This window comes from Notamacropus eugenii, chromosome 1 (assembly GCF_028372415.1).
Source record: "Notamacropus eugenii isolate mMacEug1 chromosome 1, mMacEug1.pri_v2, whole genome shotgun sequence".
In the NCBI taxonomy this organism is placed as follows: domain Eukaryota; kingdom Metazoa; phylum Chordata; class Mammalia; order Diprotodontia; family Macropodidae; genus Notamacropus; species Notamacropus eugenii.
Genome location: NC_092872.1, coordinates 202,748,329 through 202,776,267, shown reverse-complemented (window position 1 = coordinate 202,776,267; position 27,939 = coordinate 202,748,329). Strand labels below are relative to the sequence as shown.

The 27,939-nt window shown below is 39.3% G+C and overlaps 1 protein-coding gene across 10 annotated transcripts in view; it reads right to left on the bottom strand.

Annotated features, from left to right (window-relative positions):
• Window positions 1-27,939, bottom strand: part of TACC2 (transforming acidic coiled-coil containing protein 2) — a 298,693-nt gene that overhangs the window by 122,331 nt on the left and 148,423 nt on the right. For all 10 annotated transcript variants that reach the window (XM_072624400.1, XM_072624428.1, XM_072624443.1 and 7 more), the window contains one exon: window positions 20,370-20,504. In XM_072624400.1, coding sequence (XP_072480501.1) covers window positions 20,370-20,504 — 135 coding nt within the window. The remainder of the gene's footprint in view (window positions 1-20,369; window positions 20,505-27,939) is intronic.

The following is a 27,939-nucleotide window of genomic DNA, read 5'->3' as shown; positions in this document are numbered from 1 at the left end:
TTGATCTCTTTGCCTACAGTTTACTCTATAAGCTCTGGGTGGTCCATATTCGGGGGTTTTTTAAAGTCATATTCCTATCCAAATTTTATGTGCTAGGCCCTTGAAACTGTGGTTGGGTTTTTTTGGTGCCACCAGTGACAATTCAAGCAATCTCTCTTGCCCTGCCTTTTTCTATGTTAACTTCTCTTTTTAGGGGGCCTTCTCCTGATTTTTGAGTGCTTTGCAAATAGCCAGCCTTTAATAGATGTTTACTGAATTGCTGCCCAACTTCAGAAAGCTGTCCTTACTCTACTTTTGTCCCAGCCTTCACCAAATTCAAACATGGTACCTTTCAAACAGGAAAAACTCTCAGCAGCATCATTCTCAAGGAAAACAAAACCAAATTTCATTCCCTTGATTAATGAAACAATGAATGCTGACAGTGCTATTATTAGCCCCTAGAATGGGGCAAAAAATAAACAACCCTGTGAAATATTCCCTAAAGCAGGTCAGTGAAGTGACAAGGCTCTATTTTATACCAAGAGGAAAATACAAAACCTTTTTTGAATTCTGACACAGAAAAGATCAAAAAAAAAGTCAGACATTTTATAACCTTAACCTTGAAATACCAAAACAATGGAACATCATACTTTATACTGGAACAGGCAGAGGAAAATACCATCAGGAACCCAAATACCATATCTACTAAGACTGGAAACCCTAAAGACCCTGCTATGACCTGCGTTAAAACGCTCACCTCTGTAATAGACCAACAGCTAGGTGAAATCTTGGGCTATTGTGCTCTGTGGTAGAGCAAGTGACTTGCTTAAAGGATAGTCACACAACCAGGTAGTATCTCAGCCAACACTCAGGATTTCTCATTTCAAGAGCCATGTTCTTTACACTCTACCCTACTGCCTCGGGTTGTTTAAAAAAACAAAAACAAAAACAACCAGAAACATCATTTGCAGGGCTTTAATGTTAAACTTAATTAATCTGTTGGAGTTCACTGAGGAAATCCACAACTTAAAAGTTATTGAAATAAAAGGCTATTTTTTTCCAAAGAGAAAAGTCTAAAGGCATTGGTAACTGGCAATAATAATAACTAATATTTATGTAACACAAATATAGAGAATGCACTTTATTTGTAATATTTCACTCAAGTCTTACAACAACCAGTGAAACAAAAAAGTGCTATTAACATACTCATTTTACAGAGGGGAAAACCAAGGCTGAGGAAGGTGAAGGGTAAACAGGGTTATACATCACATAGTAATTGTCTGAATTAGGATTTGAACTCAGACCTTCCTGATTCCAAGCTCAACACTAGGCATCTAGCTTTCTCCAAGAAGATGTACTCTTAGCTGCCAACATAGCTGAAAAACAAGCATTAAACCTGAGAAACTTTCCATTAAATAAAATGTCCAATTTGATGCTATTGGTTGGTTAGAAAAATTTTCTAGAACCTATGTTCTTTCGAAGAAAAAAATTAAAGAAATTTATAAACCTTACTGCCTAGAGGATAGTTCTGTGTTCTATGTTCTATATGCCTATGTTCTTTCGAAGAAAAAAATTAAAGAAATTTATAAACCTTACTGTCCTCTAGGCATCTTCTCGGTCTTGCTTATTTTTTAATAAGCTGTCATCACCTTTCTGGATACTTTCCACCTGGTTTCAGAGAGGCCAACCATCTGGGTCATGGGAATCTTCAGTTGTTCAGGTTGCAAATGACTTTCCACATGCTTGTGGGTGAACTATTCAAAATCCAAAGTTGTGCCGTCCTATTTTTGAATCATGGAATGAGTGCAAGCATCTTGGACCTCTAAAAAAATCCCAACTTCCAGGTTCCAAATCAGACCAGCCCAGAATTCCTGGGATTTGAAATAGCAATCAATGCCCCTATTTTTAGCTTAATCTAAGTAAGTAGACTGAATGTTAACAGTAACATATCTCGATATTTCATGACAAATGTGGAAGAGCAACGGTGTCTCTTTATAGTCACTAATGCAGCACTAAGTGACGTATGATACTTTAAAAACACGTTCAGCCTCAAATGAGATAACATCTGAAAGACATTCTGCTAACCTTAAAGCACTCTATACATGTTAGCTATTATCACTGCTGTTATTACTTTTCCCCTTAAAAACCAAGATTCAGAAGAACTGATTTGTGGAAATGATCCATCCATAACAACAGGTTTTCCCAGTTGCTAAATGGTGGAATTATATCATCCAGCTAATAGAAAAATAAAGTGTTACAGATGTGCTCATTGTAAAAATTAACAAGTGTTTATGATGGTTTCTTTCTATTTATTATGGAGCATTTATTTGGTATCAAGCAAATGCAACTGCGTACTTACATGGTTCCTTCCTTTCTGTCTAACCTACTAATCTAGAAAGAGATGAAGAGATTTAAAGTCTTTCACACACATCTGAACAGTACACCATGAATGGTTCTAATTGGTGTTAAAGTAATGGGCAGTACATGGATTTATAATGGCTTTACTCATCAATCTTGCATTTTCTATCAGTCTACCATATTCTATGTACCAGGGATGGGGTCAGGTTCAATCTGAATTCCAGATATTCTATCTACTACCTGCATGACTTTTGGGAAACATTTTGACCTTTCTGGACTTCACTCTTCTCCTTCATACAAGGAAGGGATTGAATTAGGTAGCCTCTGATGCAAGGGAAAGTGAAATAAATGCAAAGAAGAGGTCCAGATAAGGAGAGGCTGAGCAATTTTACCCTGGGTGTTGGAGGAATGGGTGAATGGGAAAGCTTCACTGAAGAGACAGACTCTGAGGTGGCCCTTTAAGAAAAAAAGTCTTTATCAGACATGGAATATGGAAGAAGGAAATCTCTAAATTTCATAGATTTATGGAATTTGAGAGTAGGAAGGGACCTTAGCAGATATCAAGTGCAACTCACACACACACACATACATACACACACACACACACACACAATATTTTTAAGCTGAAACAGACCTTAGAGATCATCTCTTCATTTTATAAAAAAAAGACACTTTTCATTTAGCCCAGAGAGGCTAAATGACTTCAATCAACCAACCAACAGGCATTTATTAAGTAGCTATTTTGTGCCATGCACTAAAAATACAAAGAAAGAAAAAAAAATCCCTCATTCTTTGAGCACTTATGCAGTTACTCGGCAGAGAAGGAATTAGAACTCAGTTCTCCCCACTTACAATTATCTCTCTCACTCAGTTATCTCTCCATTAGAATCACAGAGATAAAAAAAGGATCTTTGGCCACTATCTGGTTTGCCTTGCTACCTGCTGATGGATGAATCACTTTCATGTTGTTTTCAGCAAGCTCTGTAACATTAGAAACTTGGTTGTAATGAGACCCCAACCAGAGTAGAATGGAGAAATTGGACCTTAAATGACTCTGCTTTCAACTTCATTTTTCATGACAGGTTCTTCCTTCCTTCTTTCCTTCCTTCCTTCCTCCCTTCCTCCCTCCCTCCCTCCTTCCTTCCTTCCTTCCTTTCCTCCCTCCCTCCTTCCTTCCTCTTTCTTTCTCTTTCTTTCTTTTGCTAACATGAAGTCCAGGTCAAACTTAAGCCTCATTAAAATAGTATTTTTCCTAAGGGGGAAAAAGACAACTTGCGGTAACAGATTTCCTTTGTCTTTGAAAATTCATGAGGCTGTTGAAAAGCACGAACATCTGGATGAGTCTTCCCTCCCCTTGGGCAACGTCTTGGAAGAAGAGTATTTTGCTCCATTTTCTCATTGTGTCTAGGCACTTCAGGGCTCTCTAATTCAAGGTCTCCTCACTCATGCAGAGGATTCACAGTCAAAAGCCTGGTCTGAAGATCCTTTTAGATGGTTTGGATGAAAATGTCAGTTGAGTATCTTTTTGAAATGAAACTATATTTTCCCTCTTTAAGTGGGTGTGGAGAATGTTTGCATGGTTTTTCTTCCAATACTTTTTAAGTAAATAATTCTTTGTAAAACTAATATTACTGTTCTGTGCTTAAATGGAACTGGGGATCTTTAATACTGAGGGAACTGAATCAGTAGGGGCTTAAGTCAGTGGCAGGGATTTAACACCTCTAATCCCTGTAAGGGTATCAGGGACCCCTAGGGGAGGGGTAAAATTTAACATATCTCAACTTTAGACAGTTGGGGCCAAAGTACTATTCATTGTTACATGGTCAGACATACGTGTAACAATAATAAAAGAGGGACAAGACTTAGCATTTGCCACCCATAAGGCTTCAGCAAAATACATAGTTTTGTCTGGGAAATGCAAGGCTATACTGTCATAATTTTGTACATGTCTGCGGAATGTAAATATCGAGGCATTATCTGCATGTTAAATCTCCATCACATACATATTTATCAGTTTAAAGTATCTACTACTAACTTCAAAAAGAAATTTTCCTAACAATGATTTCAAATAAGTTCTAAAATTTCCAGTTTTACATTTTTAAAAATGGCAACAGAAGGTGCCACACATTATATTTATCGGAACAACCGAATTCAGATACTAATTTTCCCAATATTCCTGTAGTGGAGAACTTTGAATTTGTAGTGAGGTGTTTTCTCTTAATAACAAAACAGTACTAAATGATTCTTTTAGAAAATAAAATAAAATCAACCCCTTATATTTTATGATTTTGTCTCAACTCTCACTGGTCTTGGCCCACTCATTCCCACTCTATGAGCTAACGAGGGATGAATTCAGTCAAAGGACCACACTTGAGGACACAGAGGGCCACATGTGGCCTCAAGGCCGCAGGTTCCCCACTCCTGAATCTCTACAGATATTATATAAAATCTGACCTGACAGTCAACAGCCCTTTCACTGATTGTTATAAGAGGAAACAAAGGGCCAATTCTTACTTTGTTGACAAGGAACTCTAGCAAGATATTAAGAGGCAATTACTTCCTTCTGGACAAAGATATTGTCTCCACCCTATGAATGCCAGGCCCTGAACCAGTTTCATAAGAAAGCAGCTTCACAAATTCGAGTTCATGTTGAGGATATCTGCAATGTGGTCATGGCCATGAGCTAGGGTGGGGTGAGGGGAAAGTAGGATGGAGGGAGTCCTTAAAATTTTAAAAGGAATTGAGGATTTTTTTTCTATGCTCAGCTGAAAGCAATTTAAAGTGATCCCAGGAGAGCTAAATAATATGCACGGGTGGAGTGACTGTAGAAAGATCAAGAACATGAGAGTGTGGAGGAATAGTAACTACTCAGAGGGTTTTCAAATTTACAAAGTGTTTTCTGTCTCAACAACTCTACTTTTCTAGGAGTTTATCGTTAATTCAATTCCAGGAATATTTATGAACTGCCTACTAGATGCTGGGTGATGTAGAAAAGGACAAATACTCAAGTAACAATTATGAAGTGGGCTTACATAAGTGCTGAGGAGAAATCCAGGCAAAGTGATCTAAGAGAGAAGAGAGATGGATCTCTTTTCCCTGGAAAAGAAGGAGTGGTCAAGAAAGGGTCCCAGGAGAAAGTTGAAACTAAGCTGGGCCTTGAAGGAACAAAAGGACTTTAACAGAGATGTGTGTGTGTTTGTCCTTCATTGCCAAAGAAGACCATGCCATCAGAGAAACGATGACATGACTTGCACATGACTTTGTTTTGAGTGAGGGAGGGCTGTGCAGGTCACCAGCCTCACTTCTCCTCCAGAGCCATCTGAATCCAGTGACCAGATATTCATCAGGATGACTGGAGATGACCCAGGATGAGGCAAGTGGGGTTAAGTGACTTGCCCAAGGTCACACAGGTAGTGAGGGTCAAGTATCTGAGGTGAGATTTGAACTCAGGTCCCACTGACTCCTGCACTGGTACTCTATCCACTGTACCACCTAGCTGCCTCAACAGAGATGGAAGCAGTAGAAAGGAATCCTATCTAGACAGGGAGGAGATTTGAACAAAGGCATGGTTAAATGAGACCACAGGATAAGAAGAGAGATGGTTTGACTGGAACATAGAGAAACTTTTAGTATGGCTAAATAGGCAGATTGGAGACAGACAATGAAAAGTCTTGAATAGGACAGAAATTCATATTTTATTTAGCAATGGGGAGCTACTGAAAGTCCTTGAGGACAGGAGTATCATGATAGTAGCAAGAGAAAGATTACTTGGATCTAAAGTTGTCCCCATTTGATTCATCTTCTGATTGGCTGCACACAAAAGAAGGAGAAGGGTTAAATAGTAAGATCTTCAATACAAGAAAGAGAATTGAGATTGGAGGCCATCAAATCCAATCCCCTACTTTTACAAATGAAGAAACTGAGGCCCAAGGAGTCTGAATCCAGGGTCATATGGGTAGTAAAGTAGCAGACATAGGAATTTAACCCAAAATGTCTAACTCCAAAGTCTATGCTCTAACCATTGCACATAGTGCCTCCCCATCTCCCATCTCAACATTTTGAAGAGGAGGAAGCAAATATCCCCAAAACAGAGGAAGTTGCCCAAAATCACCCAGGCAGTAAACAGAGATTTGCCCCTGGGTCCTGTGACTCCACATTCCATGCCCTTTCCCTGACTATACCATGCAGAACGTTACCTCTCATTTTCAATGTCCTCTTCTGTAAAAGGAGAAGATGATAATATTGCCACAATCCTCCCACCAGCCCCAGCATTTGGTGCAAGAATCTCTACAAAACTTTCTAGCATTTTCTAGGACACCCAGATTTCCCCCAATCAGAACCAGCTCAAATGTTCTACACCCCATCAATCTCCATATCCAGAAAACATCCTACCTATATATACCACCGAGGAAGGAAGTTTCCACTAGTCCCTGAGCAGCTGCCCAAAGGAAAGAATGACCTCAGCTAAGTCTGCCTCCAGCTGTTGCAAAGATGCTTCTTCTTGTGGGAAAACCCCTTTAGATCTGAGTCTGTTATCAGCCCCATTTCAGCCTTGGGGTGCAACAGTCTCAGTTGTCTCCAAGCTGATGCCTATAACCACACCCCTATGCTGTTAATGATCCAAGAGATTTTGTTAAGTACTCCCAAGAGGAGCTAGAATTAATTCAACCAGGAGAAAGATGTTTGTTAGATAATTTGAGGATCTTTTACATGGCTCTAGAGAGAATTTTTAACCCTATCCTAGCTATAGCCTACATAGAATCCTTTTCTTTCATACTTCCTTGTAACTTTTCTATTCTTTCTTTAAAATCCCACCACCCTCCTCCTTTTTCCCACTTGCGTTAGAGACTCAATCTTGGCTTGCTTCCAAATACCGATACAGTAATGTCTGCCCCAACTACAAAGAATAGTGGCTCGGTCCCAAGTTTCTATCTTGCAAAGATTTTTTTTTCTAAGCACATTTTTATCTCAAATAGATCCTTTGGCCTCTCAGAGTGCTTGGGTCCTGGGTCCTCGTACTAAAAATAGCTTACATCTGAATGGCAACTTTAGATGTAGATAGTACTTTCCTTGCAACAACCAAATGGCAATCTAAATATCACCTACGCATACACACGAAGGACCTTAGAGGGTTATCTTGCCCCACCCCTCTTATTTTAGAGATAAGGAATCTGAAGGTGAAGGGTTTTGCCTAATAGGTCCCATCAGTAGGTAGTGCCAGAAGTAGGAGTCCAATCCAGATCTTGACTCCACCGCCAGTGAACTTTTCTATTGTAGGAGACACTGAAATGGAAGCTCAGGGACATGCGGTGACTTGGCCAGGCTCATACAGCTGGCAAGTGCTGAAGCCAGAACTTTACACAAATCTTTTGCCTCTAAGAAGTCAGAAGTCGCCTTGTTGGTTAAGGGCTACAGCTGTTGTTGTTTGTCATTTGTTTCTTGAAGAGGACCATGACATCAGGGAGGTGGTGCCATGACATGCGAGTGAACTGGATTTAAGTGAAGCAGGACTGTGCAAAGTCACCAGACTCACTTTCTCCTCTAGAGCCATCTGGATCCATTGACAAATTACTGATCAGAATAACTGGAGATGGTCCCAGATGTTGTGGGGGATCTTGGCTTTTTTAATGTAAGGTCTTTAATAGATCTCAGTTTGATTGAGGCAACACTCTTTCGATGATTAAGACTAGGGCAGAAATACAGCAGAGAATGGCCTCTTTAACTTAGTCAAAAAAAAAAATCTATCTGGAAGGGCAAGACCCTCAGGGCTGTTGGCTGATCCATAAGAGCCAGAGTGATTTGGGTTTAAGGCAGGGTCTTTATGAAAGAAATCTAGCCTATAAACCCCAAGATATCTTTGATCAAAATTTACATTCCTTTGGACAGGGCAGGTAGGAAGACCCAAGTTACAATCCATGCTTCCAACACTTACTACCACCATGGGCAAGTCACCTCAGTCTGCCTCAGTTTCCTCAACTGCAAATGGGCATAAAAATAATATCCATCTCCCAATGGGCAAGTTATTTAACTTCTGTCCACCTCAGTTTCCTCACTTGTAAAATGGGATAATAATAATACCTACCTCCCAGGGCTGCTGTGAGATTCCAATGAGACAATATTTGTAAAATTCTTAGCTAAGTGCCTGGCACATAGTAGTGCCTGTTCCCCTTTCCTTCTCAGATGATTGCTCTTTTCTATTGAACTGTAGTGCTAGGACTAGATAAATTGTAAACTATAAACCAAAATCATCTCCCATAGGATATTGTGAAGAAACCAGGGCTCTGGACTACAGTAATATTAACACACTGATTTCCAAACTGCTGTTTTAAATATATTTTGTCAAAGTAAATGCAGTGACCATTCCGCATTTTGAAGGGTTGAATCTCCCCAACCAAGTGCCCTGAATGTAGCATGTGCTCAACAAGTATTTGTAGAAGGAATGAATGAATAGAAACTAATCAAGAAAACAAAGTTGTGTTTTCTGTACTGTGGCAAACCAAAGACACATGGGAAGGAACCTCTTCTCCTCGAGGTTTGTTCTGATGATGCTGAATTACAAAATCAGAGCTAAAGGTACACAGTTTCTATTTCCAGGAAGTCAGAAGCAAAAATTTGCTTTTCTCCAATATAATCAATTACTTAATAACTTAAGGCAGAATATGAGAACAAGAGGCAGTGAGGTACATAGGAAAGAGTACTGGCCCTGGATTCTGAAGGCCTGGGTTCAGACCTCACTTCTGACAGTACTAAGGTGGCCTTAGGCAAGTCATTTAGTTCAATGAACCTCGGTCTCCTCATCTGTGAAATGAGAGGTTTAGATAAGATGGCTTCTGAGATCCCTCCCTTGCTTTCGGTCTATGATCCAATGATTCACAGTCACCAGAAAAAAAAAAGGTAAATCACAAGCCGAGTAAACTAATATGCCACCAAAGAATAAAAATGTTCCAACAGCGACGGGAAGGTTCGAACTGTTCCACTTCTATTCTCATTACTCATAACTTCACACTCCTGAGAACACAAGTCACTAGCTCATGTCTTGCTTTAATGATATCCATTGCACCCATCTGGAAACTGATGCGATTGCTAAAGATACTTCTGACCAGTTACTATTGGTGAGTAACCCTGTAAGGGGAATAGTCTAGTGATAGACTCTTTTCTCCCTTGGCTCCCCTGCAAAGTCAAGTACACAGATGGCTCATCTAAAATTAACTTTGTATTGTTTCCTCCCTTACTTTGAGGATTTATTTTCCCTATCACTTTTAGATCTGACTTATTTTATAAATTATTTGCTCTAACATCATTTTCCCATTTCAATAGCTTCAGTTGAACCTGTGAATTCAAAGGAATTCACCTGTCTCAGAAGAAAATCAGAAATTATCCAGGATAAGCATCCTTTATTCCCCTCTGAATAGGGAAAAACTGAGAGGAACAGATACGTCCCATCCCCAGTACTCTCATTCACCTATGCACTCACACTATATTGGACCCTGAGATACTGGCTGTCCCTTTATAACTTTATTTTTGTAACTGAAATGGCTGTTTTCACATTTGGGTACTGATTCTTAAACTAAGAGTATACCACCACCCTATGGTGCAGGTATGCCTTGTTTCCTATGGCCTATTGGTCTAAGTCAATATTCTCAAGCTATGTCTTAACCCCAAGGGCATGTGATCAATCAAGAAAAGGGTAAGCTTGCACCAAAAGCAAAATACAAGGCTTGTTTCCAATACCACTACCCCTTAGGCAAACCCCTGAATACTCCCCTCACTTTAACTCTCCTTCTGAGCTTGGTTTCAGTCCCCACCATAGGGCAGATATAACCTGTTCACTGTGGGGTACCCATAGCTACAGCTGTACAGGTACCATTGGGAAAATCTAGATACCTCCCCAATCCATATCCCATTAGCTGTCCCCCCAATCACCTGTTGGTCCCTCAGAGGGTGGGGCCTTCAAGTTCTAAGCTCTTAGAAAGTGATCAGTAAGAAAAGTTCCATTATAGATAGGACAAAATGAATCTGAAGGGGACAAGCAGGCAAGGATCGGTTGTGATCTGCACCACTAATTTCATTACATTTTCCTTGTCATAAAACATTCTAAACATGAGTTAAATAAGATTTGAACCACAGGTTTATAGCAATTTCTTGCTGTGACAGACAGATACTCAAAGGGATAATTGTGAGGACCTTAAAAAATAAAAAGAAAGAAACCTGTGAAAAAAATTCATAATGAAATGTAACACCCCCAAGAAAGATAAATGTGTTAATTGCCAATTAGAGCCTTGACATAGACACCAAAAAAATCACAGAATTTTAGAATTGGAAAGGACTTCGGAAACTGAGGAAGGGACCTCAGAGACTACCTGAGAATACTCTCTGTAACATTCATGAAGGGGGGGTCAACCACCCTCTGATTCAAGGCAATGTCCCCGACTTGGTGAGGCAGAAGCTCTCCCCAGAGGCTGCCTGCATAGCTCTGCATAAGAAATTGTGTATTGTGTCAAAATCTCTCTTTGTACCTTCCATCCAGTGCTCTAATCCTGACCTCTGTCATGGGATGCGAGCCCCCCAAATCAAGTCTTCATCTGCATGACTGCCCTTCAAATACTTGAGCATGGCTCTCAGATCCCACCTCCAAGTTTTTTCTTCTCTAGGCTAAACAGCCCAGGTCCTTCAACCATTATATGTCCTGGCCTCTACTCACAATCATAATGCCTTCTGGATATGCTCTAGTTTTATCAAATGGTGGGTATACCAATGAAATAGGATGCCCAGAAGCAGACAAAAGTACTCCAGACATCTGTCCAGAACAGAGTTCAGTGTGCAATTGCACATCTTTTATTCTGGATGGGCAATTTGCCAAAATTATTGCAGTCCACAATCATGTTAGCTTTTTAGGTTACCATGTTAAACTACCACCTCATATTGAACCTTCATTCCACGAACTTTGAGAATACTTTCGCACAAGTTGTTGTCTAATAATGCTCCCCTCTCATCCCCACCCTGGCCATGTATATAATTGATTTTTAAATTTCAATTGCATTTATCCCTATTAGATTTCAGCTTTTTCAACTTGGCCCATTATTCTAGCCTATCAGGAATTCCAGCTCCTCACTCTATCATCTAATACGTTATCTATCTCTTCTGGCTTTGGGTTGTTTGTAATTTTTATAAGCCTGCCATCTTGCTGAAATCTAGGTATATTGTATCTGTGGCATGCTTATGGTCTACATGTCTACTCACCCTATCAGAAAAGGAAATGAGGTTAGCCTGGCCTCATGTGACCTGTGACTCTTAGGGATCAGCACTTCCCTTTCTAAATGCACACAAACCACTTTTTAAATAACAAGTGCTAGCATTCTGCTAGGAATAGAAGTCAAGGTCAACTGTCTAGGCTGCTGGAAAATCTCCACCTCTTCAGTCTTTTGAAAAATGAGGATGGTATTTTTGTCTGTCTCCATTCCTCCTTCAGTACTTCTATTCCTCACAGATTTGTTTATTTCATTGAGTTTGGTCTTTTTGGTTTGTTGGTGTTTGCCAAGTGTGGAGCTCAGCAATCATATCCCTCTGGGATGCATAGTCTCTAAGGCAGAAGAGACTGAGGGCAGCTAGATGTTCTCTCACCATCTTCTCACTTATTTGTGAATTTTTATTCCCTCTTAATTATTTTGATCTTTCCTTTCTAATACGATGATATGCCCTGGCCAAATGGTCCACACAGGATGACGATCAAACACCTGGGTCCAATGTTTCACTAATATTTTCATGGCCAGAAGAATCAGTGTGGAAGGTCATCTCTGAGATCATCATTAAGATGACTCTATCCTCCCACTTTTTTGCCTTTGCAAAGGTACCCCCCTTCCAGCCTACAATGCCCTTCCTTCTCACCCCTGGACCCCAAAATCTCTAGCTTTCTCCTAAGCATTACTCAAGGGCTCCTTCCTAATAAGATACTTCTTGGTGTAATTTTATAATGATTTTATAATACTTTGTATTACTCATATGTATATTATATTCCCTTCCTCCAATAGAATATAAGTTTCTTGAGGGCAGATACTGCTTCATTTGTCTTTGTATCATCAGTTCTTTGCATGTTGTATGCACTAAATAATTTTAGTTGAATTTGAAGTGAATCCAGTCCAGCCAATTTACCAAGGGGGAAAAACCTCCCAGAAAGGTGAACTTTCCAAGTCACTTAGAAAACAAAGGCAGCAATTAGTTAAAAGATCACAGCAACTTATCACAAGAATAACAGATTTTGATCAGGTAGGATTTATACCAGGAATGCAGGGCTGATTCAATATTAGGAAAACTATCAGCATATCTGATCATATCAACAACAAAACTAATAGAAACCATATGATTATCTCAACAGATGCAGAAAAAACTTTTGATAAAATACAACACACCCATTCCTATTGAAAACACTGGAGAGCATAGACATAAATGGAGCCTTCCTTAAGATAATAAGTAGTTTCTACCTAAAACCATCAGCAAGCATTATATGTAAGGGGAATAAGCTAGACACATTTCCAAATAAGATTGGAGGTGAAACAAGGATTTTCATTATCACCACTTATTCAAAATGGTACTAGAAATGTTAGCTTAAGCAGGAAAAGAAAAAGAAATTGAAGGAATTAGAATAAACAAAGAAGAAACTAAGTTACCACTCTGTGTAGACGACACAATGATATACTTAGAGATTGCTAGAGAATCAAGTAAAAAAACTACTTGAAATAATAAACAACTTTGACAAAGTTGCAGGATACAAAATAAATCCACATAAATCATCTGCATTTCTATATATTACTAACAAAGCCCAACAGCAAGAGATAGAAAGAGAAATCCCATTTAAAGTTTTTGTAGACACTATAAAATATCTGGGAGTCTACCTGCCAAAACAAACCCAGGGACTATATGAACACAATTACAAAACACTTTTCACACAAATAAAGTCACATCTAAATAATTAGAAAAATATCAGCCGCTCATGGGTAGGCTGAGCTAATATAATAAAAATGACAATTCTATCTAAATTAATTTACTCATTCTGTGCCATACCAACTAAACTACCAAAAACTTATTTTAAAGAGCTACAAAAAAGAATATCAAAATTCATCTAGAAGAACAAAAGTTCCAGAATATCAAGGAATTAATGAAAAGAAATGCTAGGGAAGGTGGTCTAACCATACCAGATCTTAAATTGTATTATAAAGCAGCAATCATCAAAACCAGTTGGTACCGGCTAAGGAACAGAGGGGTAGAGCAGTGAGTGGGCTAGGTACCCAAGACACAGTAATCAATGACTATAGCAGTCTACTGTTTGATAAACCCAAGGATCCCAGTTTCTGGGATAAGAACTTACTTTCTGACAAGACTGCTTGGAAAATTGGAAAATAGTGTGGTGGAAAATGGGCATAGACCAACACCTCACACCATATACCAGAATAAAGTACAAATGAGTATGCAATGTAGGTATAAAGACTGATACTATAAACAAATTAGGACAGCAAGGAATAGTTTATTTGTCAGATTTATGGAGAATGGAGGAATTTATAACCAAACAAGAGATAGAGAAAATTATGAAATGTAAAATGGATAACTTTGATTACATTAGATAGAAAACTTTTTGTACAAACAAAGCCAAGATTGGGAGGGAAACAAAAAATTGGGAAAAAATTTTTACAACTAGTGTCTGTGATAAAGGCTTCATTTCTAAAATTATATATAGAGAACTGAGTCAAACGTACAAGGATACCAATAATTTCCAAACTGATAAATGGTCAAAGGATATGAATAGGCAGTTTTCAGAGGAAGAAATTAAAGCTATTATAAGTCATATGAAAAAATGCTCTAAATCACTATTGATTAGAGCAATGCAAATCAAAAAAACAACTCTGAGGTACAGCATCACATCTATCAGATTGATTAACATGACAAAACAGGAAAATGGTAAATATTGGACAAGATGTGGGAGAGTTGGAACACTAATCGATTGTTGGTGGAGCTATGAGCTGATCCAAGTATCCTGGAGAGCAATTTGGAACTATGTCCAAAGAACTATAAAAATATGCATACCCTTTGACCCAGCAATACTGCTTCTAGGACTGTATCTCAAAGCAATCATAAAAATGGGAAAAGAACCCACATATACAAAAATATTTAGAGCAACTCTTTTTGTGGTGGCTAAGAACTGGAAATCAAGGGGATGTCCATCAATTGAGGAATGGCTGAACAAGTTGTGGCATATGAATGTAATGGAGTACTATTGTGCTATAAGAAATGATGAACAGGTGGACTTCAGAAAAACCTGAAAAGATTTATATGAACTGATGCTGAGTGAAGTGAACCAGGAGAATATTATACACAGTAATAGTCACAGTTTGCGAGGATTATTTTTGAGACACTTAGCCTTTCACAGCAATTCAGGAACCTAAAACATTTCAAAAGGAGTAGTGATGCAAAATGCCAGCCACATCCAGAGAAAGAACTATGAAGTTGGAATGCAGAATGAAGCAGACTGTTTTCTCTTTTGTTATGTTTTGTTTTGTTTTTCTCATGGTTTCTTCAATTTGTTTTAAATCTTCTATGTAACAAGACTAATGTGAAAATGGTTGGTTGGTTGTTGTCCTTTGTTTTCGAAGAGGACAAAAATGACATCACTACGATAAAGTGAAGTTTCAGTGTGTCCAACTGTGGCTAATCAGATCAATATGAGCTCAGGTGATGTCTTTTAATTTATGCGCAAGTTGGATATAAGTGAGGCAGAGTTGCACAGTCATCAGCCTCACTCTCTCCTCCAGTCATCGTAGTCCAGTGGAAGGACAGTCAAGATGGCTGGCGATGGCTCAGGATACAGTGGATGACCTTGGCATCTTCGGTGTCTAACCAAGATCTAAGTGCTCCACATTGTCTGCTTCAGCTGCCTTCATGGTCATTGGAACAAATTGTTCTCATCCGCCCATTCCACAAGAGGAAGTCTTCACATGGTTGGAGTAGACACATCCCTAGCTCACCAATGAGCTTGAGACCTCTTGGTTACTCTCAACCTGGTTTGGCCCATCTGCCAAAATGGTTTACTAAGGTGTGGCCACTGTACCATGCCACAGCTTCTTGGAGCCACAGGTGAGAGTTGGGTGGAACAGGTGGACACCAAAGGTAGAAAGAGCCCCAAAAAGGGATCAGCAGCCATCACACCAAAGGTACTAGGCCGAATGTGAAAATATGTTTAATAGAAATGCATATGTAGAGCCCACAGAAGATTGCATACCATCTTGGGGAGGGAGGGGGACAAAAAATTTGGAACTTATGGAATTGATTGTTGAAAACTGAAAATAAATAAATTAATAAATTGGAAAAAAATGAAAAAAAAAGAAAGAAAAGAAAGGTAGCATAGGCTCCTTATGGGTAAGGAGAGTATTTTTCCTTCTCTTTCACCCTGAGGATTTAGCATAATGCCTGGCACAAAGCTCTTTGTCATTCAGTCATGTCTAACAATTCATGACCCCTTTTAGAATTTTCTTGCTAAAGATACTGGAGTGGTTGCCATTTCCTTGTCTACCTCATTTTACAGAAGGGGAAACTGAGGCAAAAAGGGTTAAATGACTTGTCCAGGGTCACACAGTTAGCTAGTAAGAGTCAGGTTTTACTGGCTCTAAGCCCACTGCTTTATTCACTCTCACCTAGCTGCCCATGAGAAGCACCTAATAAATGCTTATTGGCTAAATGACCAACATCAGATGATCTGATTTCAAATTCCAATTTAGCTACTAACTACCTGAGTAAACCTTTCCATCTCTGGACCCCAGTTTCCTCATCTATAAAATGAAGGGGTTGGACCAAATTATCTAAATCCTTTAATCCTATGATACCTATAACTTCTCCAAGTTATTTATTCTCACAAAATAAAGGGCACTTAGTTGGATCCTACTGCTCAAGAAAACCTTAGGAAAATCAGTATATTCTAAGTCAACAAGACACACTGACATCTAGCTTTGGAAAGCATTTTCTCTGTCTCCTTAAAATGGTAATACTGTACAATGTATTAATTAGTTGTCTGCCATACAACAGCTGGAATAAGACTAAGACAATGATTAAAACATTATTTATGTAAATACATTCTGACATGGATTAGACCCTTTAGTTCCCCATTCCTTGATCTGTGAATAAATATTTCAAGCCTTCCCAATACAGACATTTTATATGATCATTAAGAGCAGGGTCACAAGAAGTTAGTCATATATATATATATATATATATATGTATATGGTTATATACAGAAGATCTGGTCTTGAATCTCAGTTCCAGCATCTATTAGCATTGTCATCAGGGCTGAGCCACTAAACCTTCCTGAGATCATTTCTTTATCTGCAAAATGAGGTATGATATTTGCCCTGCCTACCTCACAAGACTATTGTGAGGAAAATAGTTTGTAAACATGTGAAGTGCTAAAGAAACATCAGCCTTCTTATATTATTATCATGGTTTTGGTTTCTTCCACTTTATCTCTCCATTTTGAAAGCTTTTTAATTCTGTGTCATTTGGAGATTAGAGACATTTGGCATAGTGACATCTATGAAAAATATCATTCTCAAATGGTTACTGATCCATATTGTGTCTGGGTGATTGTGGACAACAATTTCTTCCGTGATGATGTTTATTTGTTTAATTCTTAAGGATATTTTGAGGACTGAACTGTAGTATGGGGATGTGTTGCTTGCTAGTTTATCAAGGACAACATCCTTCTGATGGATAATTCTGGCCACCAGGTTGTGTCTTGCTACGTATTTTGCAACTGTAAAATTTTTGCAACCAACAGTAATATCCTGCAAAGTTTCTACTATTTCCTCATATAAATTTACATTATTCAGTAAATCCAGGCTTCTTCAGGATAACTTTTTTGTAGTTTCTTGAGTTGCTTTCATAAATATGTTTACATTTGTCAACATTTCTAATTATTGTTGATATAATTATTTCTTCTAGGACTATTTTTTCCCCAACCAATCCCTCTCTGCTTTTGCTTTGTCAATAATAATACATTTCACTCATATGGAACTTTATGTTTACAACGAACTTTACGTAGATTACCTTGTTTAAAGGGGTTCTGAATTCTCAAGCCAAAATGCTTAGCTTTGTATGAGAAATATGCTTTGGACCCAATTCACCTGCAAAAAGAAGGGGGATCACAGCCCAGAATCCTCAAGAATATTTGTTACTAGGTTTCTTTGACTCACAGGTCACCAGCTCCTTTTGTTCCCACCCATGTGAGAACACTCTTTAGCCATTTTTTCAGAAGGGCCAAGTGTGTCAGAGAAGGAAAATGGTCAGACTTTTCTATTTAATAAAGGGCTTTGGATCTCCTTTTCCTGCAGTTCTTTCCACCAGATGTTCTTGTCTGACTTCACTCTCTTACAAGAGGTCAAGCCAATTTCTCAGGTCTAGCCATAATTACTTTACTTTCTTTCCTCCTGAGCAGAAGTGATAGAATACTGGCCCTAAGCCATATAGTGGCCATCTTACATTTCTCAACATGTCTTGGTCCCTTGAGTGGCTCCACTGTTAATTATTCCCAGAGGTGACTTATCTTTCTTCTGGGACACAGTTTGGCTTGAATCACATTTGAGACACAAGGGTTGGGAGGTATGGTGGCTTGAACTCTCTTTCTCCTTACTAGCTAACTCCCCCACCTCCCTCTGTGCCACATCTGTTTTTCGTGAAACTTATAAGTCTCGTGGTCTAGTGAATATCAGTAATCATAATGTGGGAGTGTGAAAATTCCTGGAGAAAAGCCCACATTTCAGCTCAAAATATGGGATGATGTCATGATTTCTGCAACAGATATTGGATTGACTAGAACGTATGGGCTCATTGGTGGCAGGAAGTCACCCTGCATAGCTGTGGGACCACAACATCTGTTGATTCTGTATAGAGATTCATTCTGAGCTTAAGAAGGCAGGATATGTGTCTTAACCCTCCCAGAGGAAGGAAAAGAAAGAAATAGACTTCAGCAGCCCTGATATAGATGAGTCAAGAGAAAACTGCTATACCCCAAAGAGGCAAACACTGGCTTGAAACTTGAACTGACCAAGAACAAATAATCAAGATAATAAATGATCAAGGTAGCCTTCCTTCCAGCCCTGGTGAATAATACATATTTCAGTGAAATGAAGTTACCTCTTCACATTGAAAACAAAAAAGCCAACTTCACAAGCATCAGAAGAAGGTAAAAATAAAAGGTCTATTGTGAAAAAAATGTTAAAAATTAGGGCCTCTGATGGCTCAACGTTGCCACCATGATGCTTCAGATGGCAACAATATGGCAGGCTAGAATCTAGAGATATTAACACAAGCACAACCAGAACAGTGGAACTGCACTAGTTTTAGGACATGGGAAGCCCCAGCTTCTGTCACCATGGGGTCTAAATTAAGTGGGACACTCAGGATAGCTGTAGTATCTTTAGCAGGTCTTATGCCAATAGTAAGTAAATGAAGGTTTCAAGTTTCCTAATCTAAAAAATGGCTCAGGTTACTGACATCACTTTCTCACTGCTTAAGTGCAAAGCAAAAGAGCTCTCTGACGCGTGACTTGTAGAAAATGATGGGCAAACCAGGCACGGGAGCATCGCTGTAATGCCTCAGTCAAGGTGTCCTCATGAAGATCCTTTTTGGGTATCCTCCCATTCTGGCGGAGCAGATTTTTTTGTTGACTATTGAGTGATCTATGAGTATCTCCTTTTGATCCAACACTGAACCTAAACTAACAGGGTACCAACTTCCTTATACCACTATATTACGATCTGCCAAAATTTAGACTCAAGGATACGAAAGTCAGCATATGATCTTAGAGCTGGAAGGGCATCCAGTTGTAGTTCACACTTGACCAGAAATCCCTTCTATAAAGTACCTAAGAAGTGATTATCCAAGTTACCCTCAAAAAGTTCAAGTGATATGAAATCTACTGCCTTCCAGAAGGTCCCATTCCACTTTTGAAGAGCTCTAATCATTAGGAGTTGTTCCTTATAAGGGCCTAGAACTGTCATTTCAATTCCATTTCTTGCTCTGTCCTCTCAAATTAGACAAAACAAGTCTAATCCTTGAGCAAAGAGATAGACAGTCCTCTCCTGGTGCATCACTACTCTGAGCTATATATTAAAAGCTCATTAAGTCACCATAACTGAATTGATGAATAATATGAACTATAGCTTATAGGTAGCCAATATCTATTCAATTAATACATAATCCTGATGAATCAAATACACAGTAAGCTATTGCTTTTTCTAGAACACTTTGTCCACGTTTCCACCTCTGGATCTTTGCTCGTATTTCTTTCCCCCATCTAAAACATCCTCCATTCCTCTCTACCAATGCAAGCCTTACCCATCCTTCAAGGTCTCAGTCAAGTCCCAATGCCTCCATAAAGGCCATCTCATAATGACCTCTTCTGACTATCTAGAGCATTCATCTTCTGTACCACTCCTGGGACACCAAACGCCGCCTTGTGACAGCTCTCATATTTTTGTACCTGCACTGTTATTCACTCTTTCATGTTATCTATCTATCCCCAGCTAAATTATAATCTACTGAGGAACAAGGACGGGAAATTCTCTGTAATCACTCATACCTAGCTTGATATTATTTACCTAGTGGACACTCAATAAACTTACGAGGCTAAAATGACTTCCCCAGAAGACCCTGCTTTGAAGAATACAAAGAATGATTCACGATTAGCATATTCTATTCATTTCAACAAATATTTGCTGAGTGCCAAATACATACAAGGCATCCTGAGGGATGAGACAGGAAGATGAAATCTGACTCCAAGATTGCAGTGTAATAAATGATCAATTATTTGCACATAAATGATGGATTTCATGGAAGCCACAATAAGCATCACCTCCAGAGAACCTAGTGCCTGCTATCCAGGGTCACAGAGATGTACCTTGATTTGGTAAAAAAGGAAAATAGAATTTCTGCTTTAGCCTCTTTTCATCCTCACTTACGTGAGGCTCTGCTGAGATGCCTGCTCCCAGACATACCTTTTCAAGTCCTTCTTCAGATCTTGACTTTGGGAAGCTGGTAATTCTGCATCATTGGTAGGGGCAGGAGCCAAATCTGAGTCCTCAGAGGATACAGAAACAATGTTCTTACAGGCTGCTACTTCCCTGGAAGTCCTACATAAACAACAAAAGAATTATTTTGAATGGAAGTCTTGTTCTTTAGTGGCCATATTCATAAAACTTTACCAAACTGCACCTCTGTCTCCCTGCCCCCAAAAGACTATTTAAAGAAACAATACTGTTATGCCCGGGAAACCTTATTTTTGGGCAGTAGAAAATGCAACTTCAGATACAACTAGATGGTGTAGTAGATAAAGCACTGGAGTTGGGAGTCAGGAAGACCTGAGTTTAAATCCTGCCTCAGTCATTTCACTAACTGTGTAAACCTGGTCAAGTCATTTAACTTTTCTCGACCTCAGTTTTCTTATTTTTAAAATGGGGGACATGAAATTGACCTCTAAGGATCTGTCTAGTCATAAATCTATGATCCTATGAACCAGTGCCATGCTGCTACCACAGTGAATTTTCTCTCTTGTTATAGTAAACCAAAACCTGACTAAACATTTCTTTCACTTAAGCAGTTCAGGTATTCAAGAGACTGTAATTTATTAGTATTATTTAAGTACCACTCAATAGTCTATGAAGTGAAATAAGAGCTATAGAAACTATGAATTCAATGCCATTTCACAAACATTTATTAGGCTCCTATTAGAGATAAGGCATTGTGCCTATTTCTGAGGCCAAAATACAATTTAATTCTCAAGCATCTTACAATTTAAGGGAGTGGAGGGGGAAGAAATGTGAAAACACAACGATGATACAAGAGACAAGAGGTTGAGAAAGCTTTCCATCCAAAGGCTAGATGACCATTCTTCTGGGATGCTGTAAAGGGGATTTGTGTTCCAAACACAGGTAGAGACCAGCCTGGATGGACCCTGCCAACCCTGGCAACTCAGATTCTGTGCAGAAGGTTGTGTTTGTCTTTCATTCTCGAAGAGGGCCATGACTTGACTTGCAATTGGCTTTGATTTGAGGGAGGGAGGGCATAAGAAGGTACAGGAAAAGGAGCTATGAGAATTTTGGGGAGAAAAGATGATACCTCAGCGCATCTCCTAGAAAAGGCTAGGTCCTGGGACAATAAATGAAGTAACTGAGGCACTCTTAGGACAGCTGTCCCTTTCTCTGGCAGGATTACCACAAAGCACAGAGAATGGAAAGGATGTCTTTGGGGATGCTCTCAGTAAGTGATGGTAAGAGAATGTTTTAATGAAAGAGTGTCCTCTACTGGAAAGACATGGTAACTGCTAAGTGTTCAGGTAGAAATTAAAAGGGACTTCTCGTCCACATGAAGTTTTTTTTCTGGAAAGGCTCTTAGTTTATCTGGGGGGAGCTGGCAATGTGGAAGCATGCCCTCAAAAGCAAAAAGGGCAAAAGACCTGTTTTGCAACCCAAAATCAGTTTTAATTTCCCCAGTTCAACAAAAACAAGAATACTATAAAACTGAACAGTCTGAAGCTGAGTGGACCAGGAGGGAATTGGCTTTCTGAACCGGAGCTGGAGGAAAGGGAAAGGAGCAGGGGAAGCTGCAGGCTGTCCAGTGGGTCCATGGGGCTACAATGATATGATTCAGCAGTTGGGGTCTCTGAAACCCAGCTGTTAGGTCATTACCCAAAAAGCCCCGGAGATTGAAATTTCACAGCCTTTCTTGCAAGGAATGAATTTCTCTGCCTTCTCCTAGGTTTCTGCACCTGCTGGCCGTTTCCAACGGCCAATGTTGCCAATGGCAACATTTTTATTTAAAAACTATTTTGCTTACTTACATTCTTTCAAAAAATCAGCTTGTGTCGCCTTCCTAGGATTTAAACATCCCACTGTAAGACTAGTTTATAAGGGCTAACATAAAAGAAGCACATGCAGTCTTTGCAGGGCTCAATCAAGTACAACCTGGTTATTTTACAGATGAGAAACCGAGGCCCAGAAACTGACCAATTATGTAGTTTTTAGCAATTTCCTCATCAGAAAAATGAGGTTGGACTATATAATCTTCAAGGTCCTTCCCAGCTGCTCTAAGATGCTAAGATTAAATGTTTTTTTTCCCTTAAGGCCACATTGCTAGTTGGTGAAAATCTATATCCAAGATCTCCTGGTTCCCAATCCCAGGATCTTTCCAATGTGGCACAGTGCTTGGCATAGGGTCTAGCACATAGAAAGTGGTTAATAAACATCTGCTGACTAGTAGAACACCAGAAAAATGCATAGGAGAAGATGGAGACCACGGTTCATATCCTGAAAACGGGGTCCTGGGGGGGGGGAGCAGATTTCTTTAAACAAAAATACTTTTGAATACTCATGAAGATAAAATGTGAAAAGTATGTTTGGAATAAAACAAAATATTAATAAATTAGATGAGGGGAGGGTGTTACAATACATAGACAGCTGGCCTCAGAATCTGGAAGTTCTCAATTCAACTGCTACCTCCATGATCCTGGGCTAGTCATTTAATTTTTCATCCCCATTCCCTGCACCCCATAACCCTGACATCTCTCAAAAACTTTAATTCATGGAGAATGTACCCCACTCTGTGTTGGCAGAGAAAGCTCACCAAGAGTTCTCTATCACCAATGATAGCGGAGGTCCAGGGTACCTCCACACCTACCAGACCTCACATATTTGGCTTTTGTAAACACTTTGGAGTTTGGGTGTGCTAGTATCTAGTTGGAGAGGAGAAAAGTTAAGTAAAAAATTAATAAAATAGCTAATATAGGAGTGTGGGGGAGTTAAACTAGAAGAATTGCTTTAGAAGTACATACAAATAATAGATAAACTGAGAGCAGGAAGAATGAATTAGTAAATAGAATGTTGAGTTTGGAATCAGAAAGATGAGTTCAAATCCCACTTGTGACTAGTCACTTAACCTTTTAGTGCCTTAGGTTAACCCCTAGAATTTATCAAAGAAAGGTTGTGGTCTGCCTCTAAGTACATACTGATGAAACCACAAATCCCTGATGTATCAATCTAATGAATTTACTAACTATAAGCTATTTTCACTTCTTTATTCAACAAATGTTGTTGTTGTTTTCAGGAAGGTGATACCATGACTAACGGGAACTAGATTCAAGTGAGGTAGGGCCGTTCAAAGTCACCCGCCTCACTATCTCCCTCCAGAATCATCTGGGTCCAGTGGCGAGATATAGATCAGGACCACTGGAGATGGCCTCCTATTGTAGAACTCTAGGTATTAAAGCTAGAACCCTGGTTTCTGTTATTGCACATACTTAAAAGTGATCAAATGCCATGCTTTTAAGAGTGGGTTATCATTCTGATACCTCACTGATTCAGACAGTACTTATCTCCTTTTGCCCCTTTGCCCTAGCTATCATTCTGAATAAATGTGGTCTGATTCCACTTGCTGAGGCTCTAAGCATTCCAATTTTTCTGTGTTTCCTTTGGTTAAAGGTGCACTCCATCAAAGCAAAAGACCTGATTCCATTTTAGAGCCGTGACAGGTCAAGAGAGAAAATCCACATTAATATCAAGAAAGATAAGTAACAAGAAAGGTATGCCCTGCAAATGCTAGGGGGAAGTGCATGAGGCAGAGGAAATACTGATGAACCCATAGGCAACTCCACTAAAGACAACCTGACAAAGTGTCTATAAGGTTATAAAGGCTCCTGAAGGCTCAGATGTTAAGGGGGGGAAGTCCACATCAGTCAAGTAATGGATGTAAACCCACTGGCTCTACACACCAAGTAACAATTGTAAAATCTTCCACCACATGGACTTATAACACATTACTTTGAATGCTTCACTCTTGCTCTCTCCTGTGCAAGGCTTCCTGCCCTAGGAGATGCTGTAAATCGGGATGAGTCACTGGTCTCCCAAAGGGCATCCTGGCCTCACTGCTCTCTCTGCATCCTTCCATCTTGTTATCCATGGAATTCCTCACAGCCGCACCCTTCCTGCTCTGGTCTGCATTGCATTAGCTCAATGGATCCAAAACAAATTACTCAACAGTTAAGAACAGCAAATCCCCATTCTTCCATCCTCCCTACTTCTCATCCATCCATCTCCTTCTTCCCCCAGCACTACTAATTGTCAGATTCAGTAAGATATAGAAAAGCAGAATAACTCAACATACCAGGGCTATAACCAAAACCTCGAAAAGGTAAATTAAAAATAACAAAACACAAACAACAACAAAAAACCACCCCCTCCCTAAAATTAAGGAGACAGACACCTGCCAAGAGAAAAACAGCCCAGACTGATCTTGTTTTCTAGTTATTTAATATGTGAAACTCTTCTATGCCCACAATACTATAAGATCCTCCAAGATAAGGACAATGTGGTCTTCATATGTTCTTAGCTGGTATTTTAAACACCCAAATGCCTCTGACCAGAGCAGCTTCTAACCAGTAAGGAGATGAGGATGACTTCAATATGGTCCAACTTTTCTTCAGTGACCTGACCATGTCACTCATATACCAACACCCATCACCTGGTACTGTAAATGTTTAGCAGGAATCAATTAAGCCCCAGGTGACACATGGTGCTGCGGTTTCTACAGAATCACTTAGCAAGTCCCCTTCCAACATGGCTGGTGCCTCAGACATTTACCAGCTGTGTGATCCCAGGTTTGCCTCAGTTTCTTTATTTGTTAAATTGGGATCATAATAGCTCCTACCTCCCAGGGTTATTGTGAGGATCAAACGAGATAATAATTATAAAATGCTTAGCAGAGTGCTGGCATATATTAAGTGCCACTATCTACTATCCACTGAGCCACCTAGATGCCATTAAGTACTATACAGTACTATATAAACGTCAGCTATTAGCTAGGGCTTTCCTGGATTGTTCCTCTAGTCATCAAACAAAGGACCTTTCCCCTAGAGACATGCAGGCTTTTAAAAGTAAGACTTCAAGGGCCACTGGGGCCAACGCGAGAGTTCACTACATATTCTCCTCCACCCCACCCCATCTCTAAGAGTTGAAGAATACTTAATGGAAAATCCTAAGAGGAAGCCTGGGGGAAAGTTCAAGAACTTGGGATTCATCAAGAAAGAGTGGGCATGGACAACCAGAACACAGACATCTAATATTTAGAAGTCCCAATCACGCAAAACGAGTTAGGACCCACAAACTAGTGATGCTTATCCTTCCTGTTCAGCGTATTCTCTTTAAAATGTGCATATTTCAGTAGGGTGGGCCCCAGGAAAATATAAGTTCCTCGAAATGATTTCAAAGGGTTGGAGAAAAGTTCCCCACCACCCTGCCCAAAACCTACCTCCCCAGTTCGCTTACTGATTTCTGAAATTTCTTCAATAGTGGGAAAAGCTTTCATTCTCTAATGAGAGAACAAATTTTAAATGCCTGTACTCTAAAAAGAAATCAACTATTGGCTTAAGTGATCACTAAGGTACAAATGACTAATATTGACTCCTTGCTGAAAAGCAAGTTTGGATTTTGAGAGCACTGGATATGAAGGGAAAGGCTCAGAAATTTTGTCTAGCACGAGACAGACAAGGATAATCTATTTCCTTTGTAGCAACATCACCCTACTCAACTTTCAAAGATTAACTCAACCTGCTACATGAATCCTTCACCACCCACCGTAGTTTACAGTGGATGGTCGTGACTCTTCTGAAATCTTCCATTAATAATAGCAATTAGCATTTAGATAGCACTTTAAGGTTTGCAAAACACTTTACAAATATCATCTCATTTTACTCTTCCAAAAACCCCTGGGAGGCAGGTATTAGCCCATATTACAGATGATAAAACAGGGACATGTAAATCTTAAGTGTCTTGCCCAGGAACTCAGGTCTTCCTAATTCCAGATCCAATGTTCTAACCACTGTACCACCTTCAGGACATAGTATATGTACTTCTTGCATGTTAGTTATACACTGTCTTCTATTGTTAATTATCTTTGTGTGTTCTTTCTCACCTGGAAAATCATATACTCCTAGAAAGCAAAGACTATCTATCTATATGTACATATATATATATATTTATATGTATTTATGTGTATATATAAATAAGTGTGTGTATACACACACCACAGATATACATACATATATATGTCCTACTTCCCTATACATATATATCTCTATATATAGATATCTCCTGTTTCCCTATCTCTCACAGCAGAAAGCATAATAACTTTCACATGGGAGGCTCTAAATAAATATTTAGAGAAGAGGGAGAATAGGAAGTAAAAGAAAAGAAAGAAAGAACCAAGGCCAAAGCAGGCTTTGGCACATCAGAGAAATGTGCTGACTTCCTAACTCTGCCTTAGGCAGGTGGCATTTCATAAGTCTAAAAAGGGAATAGTGTCTTTGCGATTCTATCTTGCAAACTCAGAGTACAGCATCATTTGCCTTCAGGATGGTGAGTAAGCCTTCCTTTTCCTTTTCTGTACTGCTAATTCTTCCCTGTGTAGCTATCTACAGAAATGTGTGTGTGGATGTAGTAATGTTGACATACCACTGGTGCCTACTATGGGAGTACATGGATGTTTGTATATATACATATATATATATATATATATATATATATACACACGCACACATAGGCAGATAGAGATAGGTAGATAGATATTGATATGTGTATATCCTCATACATATAAAAATTTAGAGCAAAAAAAAAATTGTACAACTCTTTCATTGTCTTAACATCTCCAGGCTAAGGAAGTTTGTAATGATCTACTGGCTCATGCAAAGCTCAGTCGTAGGAAGCCCTATTGGAATTTTTAGGAGGCAGCATCACCTCTTTGGGCTGACTGACTCATTCACGGGAATGACTATGCTACTTCTTAAAAGCTAAAAAAATGGGGATTGAAGTTGAAAACTCCAGTATTTTAGTAGAGTTGTGACATTGCTGATAGACAGTTTTAAACCTTTGGGCAACTCACTTCCTCTCTCAGTGCCTCACTTTCTGTTTCTCTACAATGAGTGGGTTAGAAAAGATATCTAAGGTCACTTCTATTTCTGACATTCTAGAATTCTAAATGATTGACTGAAGAAAAGAGTTTACCAGTTTTATTGGTATATCCTATTTCAAATATGGAATGGCAAAGAAATTGAATTCAGGTGGGTTGTTGTATATTTGGATTTGAACATTTTAAAAAGCCCATTAGGATCTTATGGAAAGAAATCAAAGAAAGTAAAGGGAAGGAGGAAGAAAGAGAGACAGAGACAGAGAGATGGAGAGGAGAGAGAAGGAAAGAGAGACAGAGACAGAGGGATGGAGAGGAGAGAGAAGGAAAGAGAGAGACCGACAGAGAGAGAGACAGAGACAGAGAGAGACAGAGACAGAGAGAAAGGCATGGGGTAGGTGAGTAAATTTTTAAACGAAAGTTTTCCCAGCAATTGTTTGGGTTCTGTTTGAGAACAACACATGTCCAACTGTAGTGATATACTGTCAACAACTAGTGTTCTTTTGTTCTGTGTACAAAGGCTTTTGAGCATTTCTTGGCAGATCTTTCAGTGAACTGATTGCTAATTTCATTTCAGAGACTGGCTAGAGTTGCCAAACCAAGCGTCTCTCCAAG